Source organism: Clupea harengus, chromosome 21, assembly GCF_900700415.2.
Source record: "Clupea harengus chromosome 21, Ch_v2.0.2, whole genome shotgun sequence".
Classification (NCBI taxonomy): domain Eukaryota; kingdom Metazoa; phylum Chordata; class Actinopteri; order Clupeiformes; family Clupeidae; genus Clupea; species Clupea harengus.
The window spans coordinates 4,676,761-4,692,351 of record NC_045172.1 but is presented as its reverse complement, the minus strand read 5'-3'; the positions used below and the strand labels follow the sequence as shown (position 1 = coordinate 4,692,351).

The window sequence follows — 15,591 nt, the reverse complement described above, 5'->3', positions numbered from 1 at the left end:
GAAAAGCGCAAAAATGACAAGCTATTTAATAAAGCAGGTCAGAAGTCAGAACTTTTTAATTTCTCTGCTTTGACACATACCTGCCATGTCCCTGAGGGGAGTGCACTGAGAGAGAACCACTGGGAAGTTTATGTATAATACAATATTCTTATTTGTGCTTCAATTGATAGACACATTGATCACACTAAAACAACATTATAAGAATTTACTAGCCAATCACTGCCAATAACATTTGTTAAGTGTTTGTTTTTTTATAGTGGTGACAGCTGTTGACCTTCTTTTGATAATTTACTGGAGATAATGTAAAACTATTAATTAATTATTACTGTGAATACTACACCTATAAAATACTAGAATAGCCAATACCTGCCAGCAACCTACTGTAGTTTCTTCAGGAAATGTTTCACAGTGCATGGCAAACATCCAGTTGGTTTATCCATAAAAAAGATAATTTGGTCTTAACTATGTAATATAATTTAATATATTGCATAGTAAGTTGTATACTTTGTTACATGGTGTCGATTGACTTTGATATTCATTTATATCTTACAAATCACATTGCAATATATCAGGGCTATGGATGTGACTTGATTATGGAATAAGGAAAAAACCTTCACCGATTACAGGACAACACTCTCCTGTCGGAGAGCAGCCACTTCACCTTCGTGTACGACGACAGGGAGTGCTCGCTGGTGGTGCTCAACCCTCGAGAAGAAGACTCAGGGGTCTACACCTGCACGGCCAAGAACCTAGCCGGGGCGGTGAGCTGCAAGGCTGAACTCACTGTGCACACAGGTAAGGGCACTCCTTGCCTTATGTCGGAAATCCAGTTACAAGTAGAGAGTCAATAACAGCATGTTTTTATGCTTAGTTGTCTTTTAAATAACTGCCTGTCAGTCTAAATTGACCAATATTTTATATAGAAGCCAATGATTTGGTAACATAATCTGTATTAATAAGAAATTAGTGATCCTTTTACTACTTCTTCGTCGTATTCTTACTTGTAATCTGTACGATTAAGAATGTACAGATGGAACATAACAAGCGTCAAATTTAATGTCATTCCAAATAATCCAGCCAAGAAAGTAGTTGAGGAACCAATGGAGGATGAAGAGACCATCCTGAGGAGAATGCGGAGGCTGACAGATTATTATGACATCCACAAAGAGATTGGGAGGTGAGGGCACTGATTGATTTGATGGCTTTCGATTAGGTCTTTTTACAAACTCTAAAAAATGTTTAATGAATCCTTTCCTTGATCAATAAACTCTTAAACAAAGTAACAGCTTTGAGCATACCTTTCCTACAAAGAAGGGTGAAATCTTGAATGGAAATACTAATCAGTTTTGATGTTTTTGAATTTGGGGTGTGGCTCTAGGGGGGCATTTTCCTATGTGAAGCGAGTAACACTGAAAGCCGCGAAAAGGGATTACGCGGCTAAATTCATCACAGCTCGAGCGAAGAGGAAAGCCTCTGCCCTTCGGGAAATGTCTCTGCTCTCTGAGCTGGACCACGACAGGATCCTGTACTTCCATGACGCCTTTGAAAAGAAAAATGTGATTGTAATCATCACTGAACTGTATCCTTATCGGCTGTTTACACATTTGCAAAGGCCCCACACGACCTCATAAATGTAATTTTTTTGGTCCATTGTATATTCTTCATACCATAAGATGTTTTCCATTAAACACTCAATTAATGCCTTTTTTATCCTCAATCCACTGTTATAAAGTATGAGGTGAGGTGACTTGCTCACTGCAGTAGTAATAGTTAAACTGTAATTAAACAGTCTTCAGTGATCATTAACGTCGACACAACAATCAGTGTTCTGTATATGGTTCTGTTTTCTCTTTAACTCCACAAAGATGCCATGATGAGTTGCTTGAGAGATTGACAAAGAAGACCACCATTATGGAATCAGAGGTTTGTGTTCTCTGATGCCATTCTTATTATCTTGTATATGCGTAGTGTCTTGGTAAAAACCTTAAAACATTTAAATACTGGCCACTGGAAACTGAAAACTGACCTCTTCTTTTTGCAGGTCCGTTCCACAATCAGGCAAATATTGGAAGGTATTGATTATCTTCACCATAATGACATCATTCATCTTGACATCAAGGTAAACTATTCGGTGGAAACATTTCGTTCATATCCATTATTGAACAATCAATACATTATTTAACAATCAATCCATTGTTCACTACTATTATGGATTAAGTCATTGATGTCAAGGCTAGGAAAGCTCAGGGTAATTGCTATATTAAACCTTTTCATGGATTTGCACTAAATTAGATCTCTCTGAGGATATCCACTGCATCAACAGCATATGAATGAAAATCAGAGCTGTCTAAGGCCATTTGGACTCAAAGTTGTCATTTTTCTCCTTCCTTGCAGCCAGAGAACATTCTCATGGCTGATCGTAACAGTGACCAGATTCGAATCTGTGATTTTGGCAACGCTCTGAAGTTCACTCCCAACGAGTCACAGTACTGCAAGTATGGCACTCCAGAATTTGTTGCTCCAGAGATTGTGAGCCAAACGCCCATCTCCAAGGCAACAGATATCTGGTAAGACATTTAATCCATCAGACACAGCCCTGGACTACATTAGTCACATCTTTTAAATTCAATTTCATTTATTTTTTAATTCTAATCCAATCCATCTCTCTTTGCAGGCCTATTGGAGTTTTAACCTATTTATGGTATGTTAATTATGGTTGTGCCGCAGGTTCATGTGCCCATTTACGAAATCAATATCGAATTTCCTGACAAACAAAAAATTAAATTAGTGTTTGCAAACAATACCAATTTGTCTCGCTAATCATAAGTCAATCAAAGCCAACGCAAATGTCGATACAGGGATTTACTGAGAGTGTTTCGTAATCTTACAGCCTCACAGGAGTCTCTCCATTTGCTGCGGAGAACGACCGTGAAACATTGCTCAACATCAGGACCTACAACGTGGCTTTTGAAGAGAGCATGTTTGCTGAATTGTGCAAAGAAGCCAAAGGATTTGTCATCAAGCTGCTGGTTTTAGACAGACTGTGAGTCTGTTAATTCATTAATCAAATTCATTTACTTAATTATGGCTTGACTAATTCATCAATTCAAATAAACATTTTTGTATACTTTTATTTTGTTTTCATAGGAGGCCAGACACAACTGAATGTCTCCGGCATCCCTGGTTTAAGGTAGATATGCTGAAATATGTTCATTGAAATAAATAGTTAATTGAATCAATAGTTCATTGAAATAAATATGTTTTGCAAGCTGAATTAGATTTTTCTATTCTTTTAAGACCTTGACTAAGGGGAAGAGCATCAGCACAGCAATACATAAACAGGTCCTGGCAAGACGAAAGTGGCAGGTGAGATACTGGATCCTAGTTAAGTCACATTCATTTCCATACACTGGAGATTCATTTATACCCTTCTACTCCTAGTTGTGCTAAAGCATTTTTGTCTTCCTTTATTAGAGATCACTCATCAGCTACAAATCCAAAATGGTGATGAGAGCCATCCCTGAGCTACTGGATGACTCCTTGAAGCACACATCCATTGCTATGTCCAAACATCTCAAAGACAGTTCACGACCGGCGTCATCCTCCTCAGACTCGAATGAGGACATTGATGAGCTTCCCTTCATCCCCATGCCCCTAAATATGGTGTTCTCAGGCTCCAGGATGTCCCTCACTGAGATCACAGGGGATGATGATGCTTCGGGTGCCTTACCTGCCAAAGGAAACCATCACAGAGAGGAACCAATGGAGTGTGAGCCATCAGCGACTAGAAAAGATGAGCAATCTGAAGAAGTGGGTGAGGAAGGGGAGAAGCCCAGGAAGACTCTTCAGACAGGCTCAAGTGTGGAGGCTGAGGACATACTGGTGAAGTCCAGGAGGGCGACGATGCGTAGAGGAAGCTCGGCAGACAGTGCCCTGCTTCTCCAAATCTCACCAGAAGAGGGCGCTTCAGAGGAGGAGGCTGTAGAAGGCAGCAAGTGCCTAAAGAAGGCTGTGTCAATGGAGCTTCCTAGGAGGAGTCCAAGTCCAGGCCCAGGCAAACTGAGCCAGGAGGACTATGCTCTGAAGCTGGAGCTGATGAGGCAAAGGCTTCTTAAGGGTGGATCCGTGGACAAGAAAATGAGTGGGTTGCGAGGCCCTCTGCTGGAGACATTAGGGGTGGATGACGAAAGACGGACCTCGTCCCTTGACCGCAACTTGCGCAGAGCAAGAAAGGCTGCTGGTGGACTGACAAGGGCATCCTCGACGGAGAGTCCTGGGGAGGGCTCCCCAAAGACCAAGGTGTTTCGAAAGAGCGCCTCGTTCAGCCAAGGTGACCCTGAATCCACTCCACTGCACAGACGCTCGGGGGCTCCACTGGAGATCCCCAATACCCAGACAGGCCGGATGGGAGAGCAAAAGCTACAAGAAGCCATATCTATGTCTGCTCTTACTGAGGAGACAAGACTTGAGTCAAGGCCTGAGTCTCCCATAGAAATCCATTCTGTGCCACCCACTCCTGACCCAGAACAGCAGGAATGGAAACAGGAAGAAAGTTGCATTCTGGACAAGGAAGAGCTGGATGAGGAACAGCAAGATGAGACAACAATTTCTGAGTTATCTTCGCAAAGTCATGAAGAGGATAGTGTATCCCTGTCTTCCCACTCAGCTGTGAAGGATGCTGTCTCTGTGGTTTCTCCTGTGATTCAAGTTGAAAGCATCGATAGAAGAGACAGTGTCGTGGAGGAGGCTTCCAGCTCAAGCAGAGGTGTGGTGAAGTCAGAGATCGATTCACCTGCATCGACTCCTACTAAGAAGAAAACATCTGCCTATGCCAATGTGATGCAAACCATCACTGGTCTACAACCTAACGGAAAACAGCAAATAGCCACCCCTCCACACACCCACTCTCGCACTCGCTCCAACCCTGAAACTATCCTCCAGACAGAACATCCCGCTGTTTTTGCTAAAGTGGCTACGCCACTTGCACCCATTCTCCGAACTGACATCAAGGACATTGACTCAGAGGAGGTTTTCGAGGCGAGGTTCAAGAAGCGTGAGTCCTCCCTGACTCGGGGCCTGAAGCGCTTGACTAGAACTAAATCGGAAGAGAAATCTCCAGTCATGCCTCGCAAGATGGGAGAGGAGATCTATAGACCTGGGGCGACTGGGGCTCCTCTGGAGATGGTGTCCAGAGGACTCCAGGAGAAATCAAAGTCTGTCCAGGACCTCAGGGAGGTAGACAAGGACTTCGGATTGGTCGGCAGGTTCTCCATGCGTGCAAAGAAGTCAGCTCTTGTCACCAAGAAGGAGGAGAAGTCAAAAGATGAGTCAAAGGACGAGACTACCAAACGCAGGGTGTCTTGGGCTATAGGTGGTCGCAGCAAGTCGTTGGACAAAAAGGGGACAGAGACCATGAAGACAGACCAGGAAGTGGAAGCAAAGAGGGAAGTCTCAGAGAGGGATCTGCAGAAAGTTCCGGAGTCACCTGTTTTGGCCATGAGACGAAGGTTTGAGTCAAAGGTGGCAGACATCTCAGAGAAAATGCGCAGTCGATCAGAGGAGAGGAAAGAAATAAAAGGGCCAAAGGATGTTGAAAAATCTGAGACTCCTTCAGAAGAAGCAAAACTAGATAAGATCGGTGAGTCACCAGTCCTGGCCATGCGCAAGAAGTTTGAAGCCAAGGTCGCTGGCATCTCCATGAGAATGCGTAGCCAGTCTGAAGACAGGGAAGTAGAGATTGAGCAGAAGCCAGAGGGCAAGAAAACGCCTATTCTGTCCCGCCTGCGGCATTCCCAGTCTGAGGGCACAAGTCTTAAGAAGTTGGACATCCCAGAAAACCAGCTAGCGGAACAAACTGGCAAATTAGGTGGAAGTGACTCAGTGGAATCCACCAACAGCACGCAGTCTGCACAGAAATCTTCTCTGAGTAAGCAATGTTATTTTTACACAACCTTAAATGCTCTTGTACAGAGATGATACATATTATGATTGAAGTTATGTAAGTGCATACATATTAAAAATATATTAAAGAAGCAGTTTGCTCTGCTGTGATTTGCTCTGCTGCCCACAATGATTCGATGTTTTGCAACACTGACAACACAAATGTAAAACAGCCTTTTGGCTAATTCTGGCGCATTTACTTCTATGCTTATTAAGGAGCATTGTTCCTGTTAAATAAACCTGAAATAAATAGATAAATAAACCACCACTCAATGTAACATAATTATACATCCTACTCTGTTTGTTACAGCACCAGAAAGTGACCGCCGCTCTAGATGGGATCGATGGGGGTTGTCTAGAGGCAAGAGAGGCAAGAGCCCCTCCCAGCTCAGCACTGCATCATCTGTCTCCAAGGAAGAGGAAGTTAAAAGCCAGGAGTACACCCGGTCTTCCTCAGGTTTGTGAGGACTGCTTAGTCTTGGCTTACCATTGGTTGTACTTGAAGGCAAAGTCAGGCTCACTCACTCTGTCATGCAGAGTCAAGTAGCACAAGCAGGTGGAGAAAAGTATTAAATAAAATCTCTCCTCAACAGGGATCCAATGAAAATGATTTAACTAGAGTCCAGTATCTCATCTGCCGCTTTCTTCTTGCCAATGGAAAAAAACGAATTGTTTACATGTTAACAGTTAAGGATATCCTGTTTCCATATCATCAAGGATTTATGAGATTCTGTTATTGTATTTTTAATTACGATATTTGCTTTCATTTCCAGACTTCCCTCCAGTTTTCCACATTAAGTTGAAGGATCACATCCTTCTGGAAGGAGACCCAGTCACCCTAAGCTGTCTTCCTGCAGGGAACCCCTTGCCAAAGGTCATCTGGATGAAGGGTAGGGTAGAAACCTGTCTAACCATTCTATAGCCCTTTTTTCTGAGTGTAACTTGGAGGGTAAAATGTATTCCACTAAGGATTACAGAATATATGTCCTAAAATTAAATTTGTAACATATTCCGGTAAATTATCCAAGGTGAGTAATTTATTCAAAAAATGTAGGATTATGTCAGCACCTTGGGAATGGGTCTTACGTTTTATTATGAGAAAGGGGGGTTATATGTCTTTTTGTAGAACACTGTGTCAAGAAATCTGAACCCATGACTGACCTAAAATGTGCTGGCTCGATATATTGGTTTACAACATGATAAACTAATTTCACATTTCTAACACAAACTTGGGAGGTTTTTATTTTGGCTAATATAACCTGATAGAGAAAAGATGCACTTGAGAGATGTACCTGAACTTTAACAGGTTTTGCACAATATAGGCTGATGTCTAACCTAATAAATCAGACTTAATTTAAAAACATGGTTTGGAGACTATTTATGTCATATATGTCTGCTTTCTTGCAGTTAATGAGGAAGACATGGACTCTGAATAGCATGTTTTCAGAGTCTATTCATGCCCTTTGTGTTGTGAGATATGACTTTTTTGCTTCTCTTTTTTCGGTAAAATTGTTCCTTTCAATCGTTTTTTAGCCAATTCATCTATTTTATTTTCCAATTTGTCTTTCAGATGTGCATGTTTTGATCTTAATGATAGCGCAATTTCAATGTTTTCATTGTTTCGTGACTCAGCATATTTTGGCAAAAGGCACACACTGGCTTTGGAAAGAGGCTATTCGTATTTACGAGTAAACGGGCAAAGTTTTTTACCTCTGGTTCTTCGTTTAAATTTGTTTCCTCAGCTGCTGGCTTCAGTCAATGCAGTACTCAGAATGAACCTGTATAATGGTCAGGATTTTATGAAAATATGTTTACACAGACTTGCACTAACCTTTTCTCAGATAAAAACACATTGGAGATTGACAGCAGGATGAACCTGATGTCCAGTCCGGATGGAAGACAGCTCCTGATGATCTTGAACACTACAAAGAAGGATGCTGGCCTGTACGAATGTGTGGCCACCAACCCCCTGGCTTCAGTCACCAGCTCCTGCACCATATCTCTGGCTTGTGAGTCCCTACTCTGGGGTCAAGGTTTAGGGTTATTCAGCACATTAAGATGTCCTAATGTTTCATTTAAAATCAAATCTCATGTGGAATAAAATAATACAATCAGGTTCGAGATTAGATTGAAGTGTAATTGAATTTTAAGGATATAACATTTGCAGAGGCACAGCGAGAGCCGAATCTCTTTCCATTAGACGTGGACAAGAAGCCACTTAAAGGGTGTTCTTTTGCTTGATTCGATTCATTTATTGTATTCCAGCAGTGGAATTGGGGGATCTGTTCTTTTTAGTTTGCCTTCTTCACATTTCACGTAATATTTCAATGAAAAAATAATGCAAGAAGCAAACTGTAAATGATTTATAAACTTGCTCATTCAAACTTCGGGGCTTACTTTAGTGTCATGTCAGATTTGTTTGAGCAGCTGTTACTTTGGTTCGGTTCCTTTAAAGGTTCTTGGTAAAGTGCCCCCATTCTTTCTGCCTTGCCTCCAGGTGTACCTAAGCGACCTGGAACCCCAGAGGTTCCTCAGACCTACAACAACACTGCCCTGGTGCTGTGGAAACCGGCAGACACCAAAGCTCCGTGCACATACTCACTGGAGAGGAGAACCGAGGGTGAGCTTGCTTCATAAACCCTGGGCCCTAGTTTCATTGATGTCTAACTGGCAACTGGCAACTGGCAACTGGCAACTGGCAACGAGCGAAGTCCACCGCACATGAACTAAAGCTTATTTAATAACTTGCCAGAATAATTTTGCTAATGTAATACTATAAGCAAGATCCTAAGCTTAAACATGGGTGGGTCAGCGCAGGGCTCCGGCACACTAAAGTATAGCTTTAGTTCATGCGTGACGGACTTGGCACGTTGCTTGTTTCTGTGTCTGTTTCCTGTCAATGAAATTAGGGCCCCTGAGTTCTACACCACCCCCTCTCTGCTCTTTAAAGTCCCCAAAACATAAAAGTCATTTGAAATGTCAGACATTTATTACCGTCAAAGCTTTATGAGATACAGATGTTTCCTTTTAGTTTTATTGTCCTTTAGGAGGCTTAGGAGGACACAATTTTCTCCTCATGAAAAGAAAAAAAAGAAACCACATTTTTAAGTAGCAGACTGAAACACTGCACAATCATTGCCTCAATAACTCACCTCAGGATGTGTTTTCCATTCTACAGGTGAAACTAACTGGCTGATTGTGTCCACGGGTTTGGTGGATTGTTACCACAATGTGACAGATCTGCCCAATGGCAGCACCTTAAGGTTTAGAGTGGCTTGTGTCAACAAGGCTGGCCAGGGGCCTTACAGTAACATCTCTGAGAGAGTGTGCCTGGGCACCACAGGTACTGAACATACTGTGACTAGAGTTAAAAATGTCTTTTAAAGTCTCAGAATATGCTCTTTCACAATAAGAATGTAAATACTGTATATAACTGTGCACATGAACTATTTGATACATTACATTTCATACTCCTTCTTGCATTTACATTTGTAATTTTCACTCTTTGACTGATGATTATATGTGATTCACATATATCTCCATCTGTGACAGGGAGTGCATTCACTGTGCCAGTGAAAGAAACGACCATCTCTCCGTCTCCTGCTTCAGATGTCCCCGTTCCACCATCAGGTGCTGCCATGGCAACTCGCTCCGTCGTCCAACGCAGTAAATCAGTACCCACTGTGTCCCCCTCTTCACTACCACCGACTCTCTTAGCGCCTTTCCCAGCCGCTCAGATCTCTGTCCAGCTCCCATCACAAGCAGCCACAGCAAGCCCCACTTCAGCCCTCACCTCTCCTGCCTCCACCGCCACTAAAAGCCTGCATGTCTGGCCTCCTCGCAGGGCTGAAGCCCAATCACCGCCTAACATCCCTCTCGGCCAGAGACAGGCAGCCCAATTAGCCAGTAATGTGACAGACTCAGCACTGGTCACGCCCACCCCCGCTTATTCGCCACCAATAGTCAAGCCCATAGCACCTTTGATCCCGCCCAAACCGCAGAGTCCTGTGAATGTGGTGCCGCCAATCACTCAAACCCCACCTGTGACCCAGCCTGTGCCCACCACCACAACCACAACTTCTTATTTTGCCTCTGCCACCTCGTCTCCACCCGGCAGACCAATCTCCCCTGTGCCCTCGAACGTGCCAGCCACCACCGCTCGCGTGGCACCCACTCATCTCTCTCCTCCTGTAGTGTTGGTGAGCAGCATGAGTCCCATCGGGGAGGGGGCAGGTACTCCTTCCCCTGTTACCCCCACAGGACACGTGAACCCCTCTACAAAGGCTAATGAGACCGGTCTGAAGCAGGGGGTGCCTCAGAAACCATACACCTTCATGGATGAAAAGATAAGGTATAGAGCTGCGTACCATTTCCATCCTTATCTCGTAGTGTAATCATATTAAAGATATAACATTGGTGCGTGTTGGTACAACCAGTAGCTAATAGCACTTTAGGTCATAGGTTAGATTCTCACACAAGTCATGAAGGTGTCAGCTAAGTGAATAAATTACCGTTATTTACCTCAGTGTTTACGCTAATCTGTAATAAGGGCACATGGTGAGGTATAGGTGTATATGCCACTTCTTAGGCAGAAAAGTCCAGACCATCCACCTTTTACTGAGACATGTATTCGGATCACACATATAATCATGTCTCATTGTTCTTGTTTTCACAGAGGACGGTGTGGGGTGATCCGCGAGTGCCGTGAGAATACCACCGGTAAAATGTTCATGGCGAAGATCGTGTCGTACGAGCAGGACACCAAGCAGCTGGTGGTGCAGGAGTACCAGACCCTCAAGTCGCTCCACAATGACAGGATCATGGCTTTACATGAGGCCTATGTCACACCACGCTACCTGGTGCTCATCACGGAGAACTGCACAGGCAAAGAAATCCTCTACAGTCTCGCTGACAGGTTGGTGCGTGAGTGTCTATACGTGTGTATATGTGTGTGTGTGTGTGTGTGTGTGTGTGTGTGTGTGTGTGTGTGTGTGTGTGTGTGTGTGTGTGTGTCTGCTTACGTGTGTGTGTGTGTGTGTGTGTGTGTGTGTTTGTGGGTGCGTGTGTATACGTTTTTACAACAAGCACTGAATACTGTATTCATTCTTTTCCGCGTCCTGCTCTAGGTTCCGGTATTCTGAGGATGATGTTGTGCAGTATCTGGTAGGGATCCTGCAAGGTTTGGAGTATCTGCACAGCCGACGAATCCTCCATCTCGACATCAAACCAGACAACATCATGGTCACCAATCTGAATGTCATTAAGATCATAGACTTGGGCAGTGCTCAGAGTTTCAACCCCCTCACACTCAGAAGCTATAGCAGAGATCTGGGAACCTTAGAGTACTCTGGTATGATTTGTGTTAAAGACATAAATAATGTTAAATGCTTGAAGTTAGTGGTGTGTTTAGGCTAACTACTGCACTTCACGTCCCATTAAATATCCCTTAAATAACATGACTCCCTGTATATGAATAAAACACTAACCTCACTAGACACTAGAACATAATTTAGGACCGCTAAAACTGACACTAAAGTTAATGCTTTGTTCATGAAAATAACTACATGCACTTAAAGGTCCTTTATCCTTGATGTACTGTTGAAAATGCTGCTGAAATGTTCACAGAGGAGACACTAAAATTGTAGCCTTTTGCTAACCACCAACACCAGCAGCCATGACTCACTTCAGGCACTTTTGAGGGGGAATGTGTCATGAGTGGTTTTCATGTGGTTTTCCTCTGTAGCTCCTGAGCTGTTGAAAGGTGATGTGGTGGGTCCCCCCGCAGACATGTGGGGTGTGGGAGTACTCATCTACATCATGTGAGTCCTCACTTAGAAATGAGTCAGTAAGGACCTGTTCTGAGTAAGCAGAAACACACAGTTATACAAGACTATATAAAATGAGCACTTTATGGGGGTCTCTTTCATGTCAGATCCTCCAGCTTAGAGAATGAGGGAGAGGATGTCTTTATGGGGTTTTTATGGGGTATGCTAGTCAAGTAATCACAGAGTATTTATGGTTATTTTGTTGCCAGACTTGCTAACATAATCTTTTTTTATTCTTAATTGGGTAATGTAGATTTGGAATTACATTGTATGAAGGTAATGTTTGTACCAGGGAGTTCTGTCTGACAATTTTTTTCTTCAGGCTGAGTGGAAGACTACCGTTCCAGGAGAAGGACCCAAAGCAGACTGAGACCAAAATACTGGCAGCCAAGTTTGACGCTTCTAAGCTGTACCCAAATGTGTCCCAAAGTGCCTCCGCCTTCCTGAAGAAGGTCCTCAATGGCTATCCCTGGTGAGGGACTATGGCAGATGTAGCAGAGTAGTCTGTGTCTAATAAGACTGAGAAGATGATACTCTTCCTTATAAAACAATCAGCCATACTGATATAGATACATATATGTACTGATACATTTATTTATCCTTATTTACTCTGTCCTGAATAATTGAATAATGAAAAAAGTTCAATATATGTATTCATGTTACTATATGTTGTTTGAAGATGTGCTTGCAGCTTAGGCTTCGGTCTAGGGCTACATTTAGGAATATATAATACAAACGTGAAAATTATGTAATATTATTTATATACACTTAATTTTTTGGCATTAAACTGGTAAGTAATTACTATCGGTATATCACATATTAATGTTATTGTTGTATTTTGTATGTCTCTTACATAGGATGGCGGTTACGTTTCAGTGTAGGTTTAAATCACGCTGACAGCATGATTAAAAGACAGCAGACTGTGTGACCCTCCTGCGTATGTCTATCCCTCAGGTCGCGGCCCAGCACTAAGGACTGCTTCTCCCACACCTGGCTGCAGGACTCCTACCTGATGAAGCTGCGCCGGCAGACCCTCACCTTCACCACGGCACGCCTCAAGGAGTTCCTGGGGGAGCACCAGAGACGCCGCGGCGACGCCGCCACCAAGCACAAGGTCCTCCTGCGGGCATACCAGAGCGGGCCGCAGACCCCCACCTCCCCGACCACCGCTGGCCCCTCCACCACACCCGCCACCCACTGACCACAGCTCTCATCTGGGGTTAGAGAGTGGCCCTCTACCCTCCGCCCCTTCCTCCTGGGTCTTACAGAGCACAGCGGGGTCGGAGCTCAAGCAGACTAGGCTGGGCTGAGCTGAGCTGCAGGGACTCCTTCATGTGAGACCAGTGTCAGCTCCTCCAGCTTAGAGGGAGGGAGAGGATGGAGACGACTCACTTCTGACTAAGATAAAACCAAGATGGATTTGAGCAATGAGTAATGGATCGCTTGTATCGGACCATCTAATTAGCTAAGTGGTCATACTTAAAGAGGAGTTGGTGGTTTTATGGCTTCTTTTTAGTCGTTGTGAATCTTCGTTTTTTTTTTTTTTTTTTTTTTTTTAGAAGATGAAGTAGAGGTTTGATCGGGGCTAGGCAGTTCATTTATTTCCCTGGCTGATTCGCTTTTAAAAAGCAATCCAGGCAGAATTTAATTCATGTATTTAAATAAAGTTACAGTTCAATAAGGATGTTGGTTCATAAGTCATGTCGAAAATTTTGACTATGTAAGCAATATGTCACCAGTTAAGAGCAAAGACACTACTTCAAAGACACTTTTGAACAGATCTTTCAGATTGATCAAATTATTAATTGGTGACCCACCTAGTACTCAATTTGACTCTATACTGTACTTGACTTTACGCTGCTAAATGTTGTAATATTTTCAGTTGCAGAAACCCTCAGTATGACAGTGTGACATGTTTACTTCCCTAATTCTTTGCACCTTTTGGTGAATGTGAAACGTACCTTTAATATAACTAACGTGTGCTACTGAGCTCATGGTGGATGTAGTGAACAGTTAGCTGGATGTTGCGGCAACACTTGGTGACATTTGTGATGGCCGTGTTTAAATATTCATATATTTGACCGTTTTTACATGCTTTGGAGTGTTTTTTGATAAAGACATGTTTCTATGGATACAAGATAAATGGATACATGAGAACCAGTGGAATTCTCTTGTATACAATTTTCCTGACTGTTGCTCAACTAACAGATTTGGTATTGATTCCTCAAAATGTCATCAAGTACCAAAATCAGGCACTGACTAGACTAGAGTAACATTTCTCCAGTAAAGGAAATGATAAACTTTTTTGCCAAAACATGATTTTGCAAGCACACTTAACATCAGACAGCAACACAAAGAGATGGCACTGGGACCCTCATAGGGGTTACACTACACATACAGTCATGGTTGCTGCAAAATATAGAAATCTAGTTTCCGTATAAAAAAGTAGTGCCATATTACAATTGAGTAATGTCGGTTGGTAGGATGCTTTTTGTTGCACATGTGTTGGTGTCTTTCATGGAAAATCATTATTTTGTCAAGTGATTCGCCTACAGTGGTGTATTCTTAACTAAAGAAAGATGGTAATACTACATATTAAATGCACTAATTAATATGAAGAAAAGTGATGCATTGAATAATGTAAATTAAGGGATTCTAGACATCAAACGCGATAACATAAGCCCAAGGCAGTAACTTCAGTACTTTACAGTACTCCGGGTTGTTCAAAATGGAGGTTCAGTATTTCTTCTTGATACGTTACATTAAGTAATGCTACAGTGTGAGAATAAGGATTGCCTGAAACGTTATGTTGTTGCTATGGGGAAGAGTGCACCTGTTAAGTGAGTATCCAGATCTTGTGTAAAAAGTGGTCCCAGTGTTTCAAAAGCAGTCAACATCAGTTCACCTGTAGGTGTGTTCGTGTGCAAATTACATTGTGTTAATGCACAGACCTCAGTTGTGATTCTGAAGGAACTGGTCAGTCTATTTTGGTCAACAGAGTGTGTTGTAGAAATTGTCATTTTGAAGCGAATGTGCAACGCTCTACTTTATGTATGTTTTTGTGCATATCTATCACATAAAAGCTTTTCGCTTTGATTCTCTTTGGCAAAAAAAGCTGTTGTTTTGCAAAGAAATTTCTTCTAATGTCTCACACAATGTATTATAAAGACACAAAGATAATGTAGATGATTTTGAAACCCATCTGGATGTATTTTGTTTTTAAGTTCAGTCAAATAAAACATTTGCATAAAATTGTAATAATTTACTTTGGGCTTTGAGTTTACTGAGAAATGCAAAGCAGAATTTGAATTTGGACCATTGCCTGGACATTCTTCACCAATAAGGGCGTGTTCACACTTGACTTCTTTTGTGTATATTTTGCTGTATCTATTGTGACTCAAGTCATATAACTCCGTGTAGTGTGAAAACAGCAATCACAAGTTGTTCTACTGGTACCTTCTCCATCTTGGATTATTTTGGGGGCACCGGTAACTAAGGTAGTAGGTTACTAGGGAAGGTACACGCGTACCTACTCTCCTCGTCCTGATTGGTCATCTGTCTGAAAGGTGCTTGATGTCACCCAGCGCTTTTCTGAAAAGTTGCGAAAATTGGCGTCGGGCGCTGCGCTTTTTAAAACGTTTTTTTCCCATAGGGTTGCATGTAAAAAAGGCGCTGGCAGTTGAAAAGAAGAAGTCAAGTGTGAACACGGCCTAAAAGTGTATCTCATTTGGTCCAGTGACCGACTTTTCAGCGAAAGGTAACCAATAGCCACCTACTGTTTTAATCTATCCAGTGCCTATTGTTCTTATAATCCAATGACTCACAT

The 15,591-nt window shown here is 42.5% G+C and overlaps 1 protein-coding gene across 5 annotated transcripts in view; it reads left to right on the top strand.

Annotated features, from left to right (window-relative positions):
• Positions 1–15,023, top strand: part of spega (striated muscle enriched protein kinase a) — a 46,535-nt gene extending 31,512 nt beyond the window's left edge. For 3 of the 5 annotated variants that reach the window (XM_031559055.2, XM_031559056.2, XM_042702940.1), the window contains 22 exons: positions 627–795; positions 1,078–1,177; positions 1,379–1,579; positions 1,866–1,923; positions 2,042–2,119; positions 2,395–2,567; positions 2,675–2,701; positions 2,891–3,043; positions 3,148–3,190; positions 3,298–3,366; positions 3,475–5,926; positions 6,251–6,397; positions 6,714–6,830; positions 7,782–7,949; positions 8,438–8,560; positions 9,119–9,283; positions 9,493–10,291; positions 10,616–10,855; positions 11,067–11,290; positions 11,684–11,759; positions 12,088–12,237; positions 12,720–15,023. In XM_031559055.2, coding sequence (XP_031414915.1) covers positions 627–795; positions 1,078–1,177; positions 1,379–1,579; positions 1,866–1,923; positions 2,042–2,119; positions 2,395–2,567; positions 2,675–2,701; positions 2,891–3,043; positions 3,148–3,190; positions 3,298–3,366; positions 3,475–5,926; positions 6,251–6,397; positions 6,714–6,830; positions 7,782–7,949; positions 8,438–8,560; positions 9,119–9,283; positions 9,493–10,291; positions 10,616–10,855; positions 11,067–11,290; positions 11,684–11,759; positions 12,088–12,237; positions 12,720–12,966 — 5,979 coding nt within the window. In that variant the 3' untranslated portion in view covers positions 12,967–15,023. The remainder of the gene's footprint in view (positions 1–626; positions 796–1,077; positions 1,178–1,378; positions 1,580–1,865; positions 1,924–2,041; positions 2,120–2,394; positions 2,568–2,674; positions 2,702–2,890; positions 3,044–3,147; positions 3,191–3,297; positions 3,367–3,474; positions 5,927–6,250; positions 6,398–6,713; positions 6,831–7,781; positions 7,950–8,437; positions 8,561–9,118; positions 9,284–9,492; positions 10,292–10,615; positions 10,856–11,066; positions 11,291–11,683; positions 11,760–12,087; positions 12,238–12,719) is intronic. The other 2 variants (XM_031559058.2, XM_031559057.2) reach the window with 2 other exon arrangements.
• The last annotated feature ends 568 nt before the right edge of the window (positions 15,024–15,591 follow it).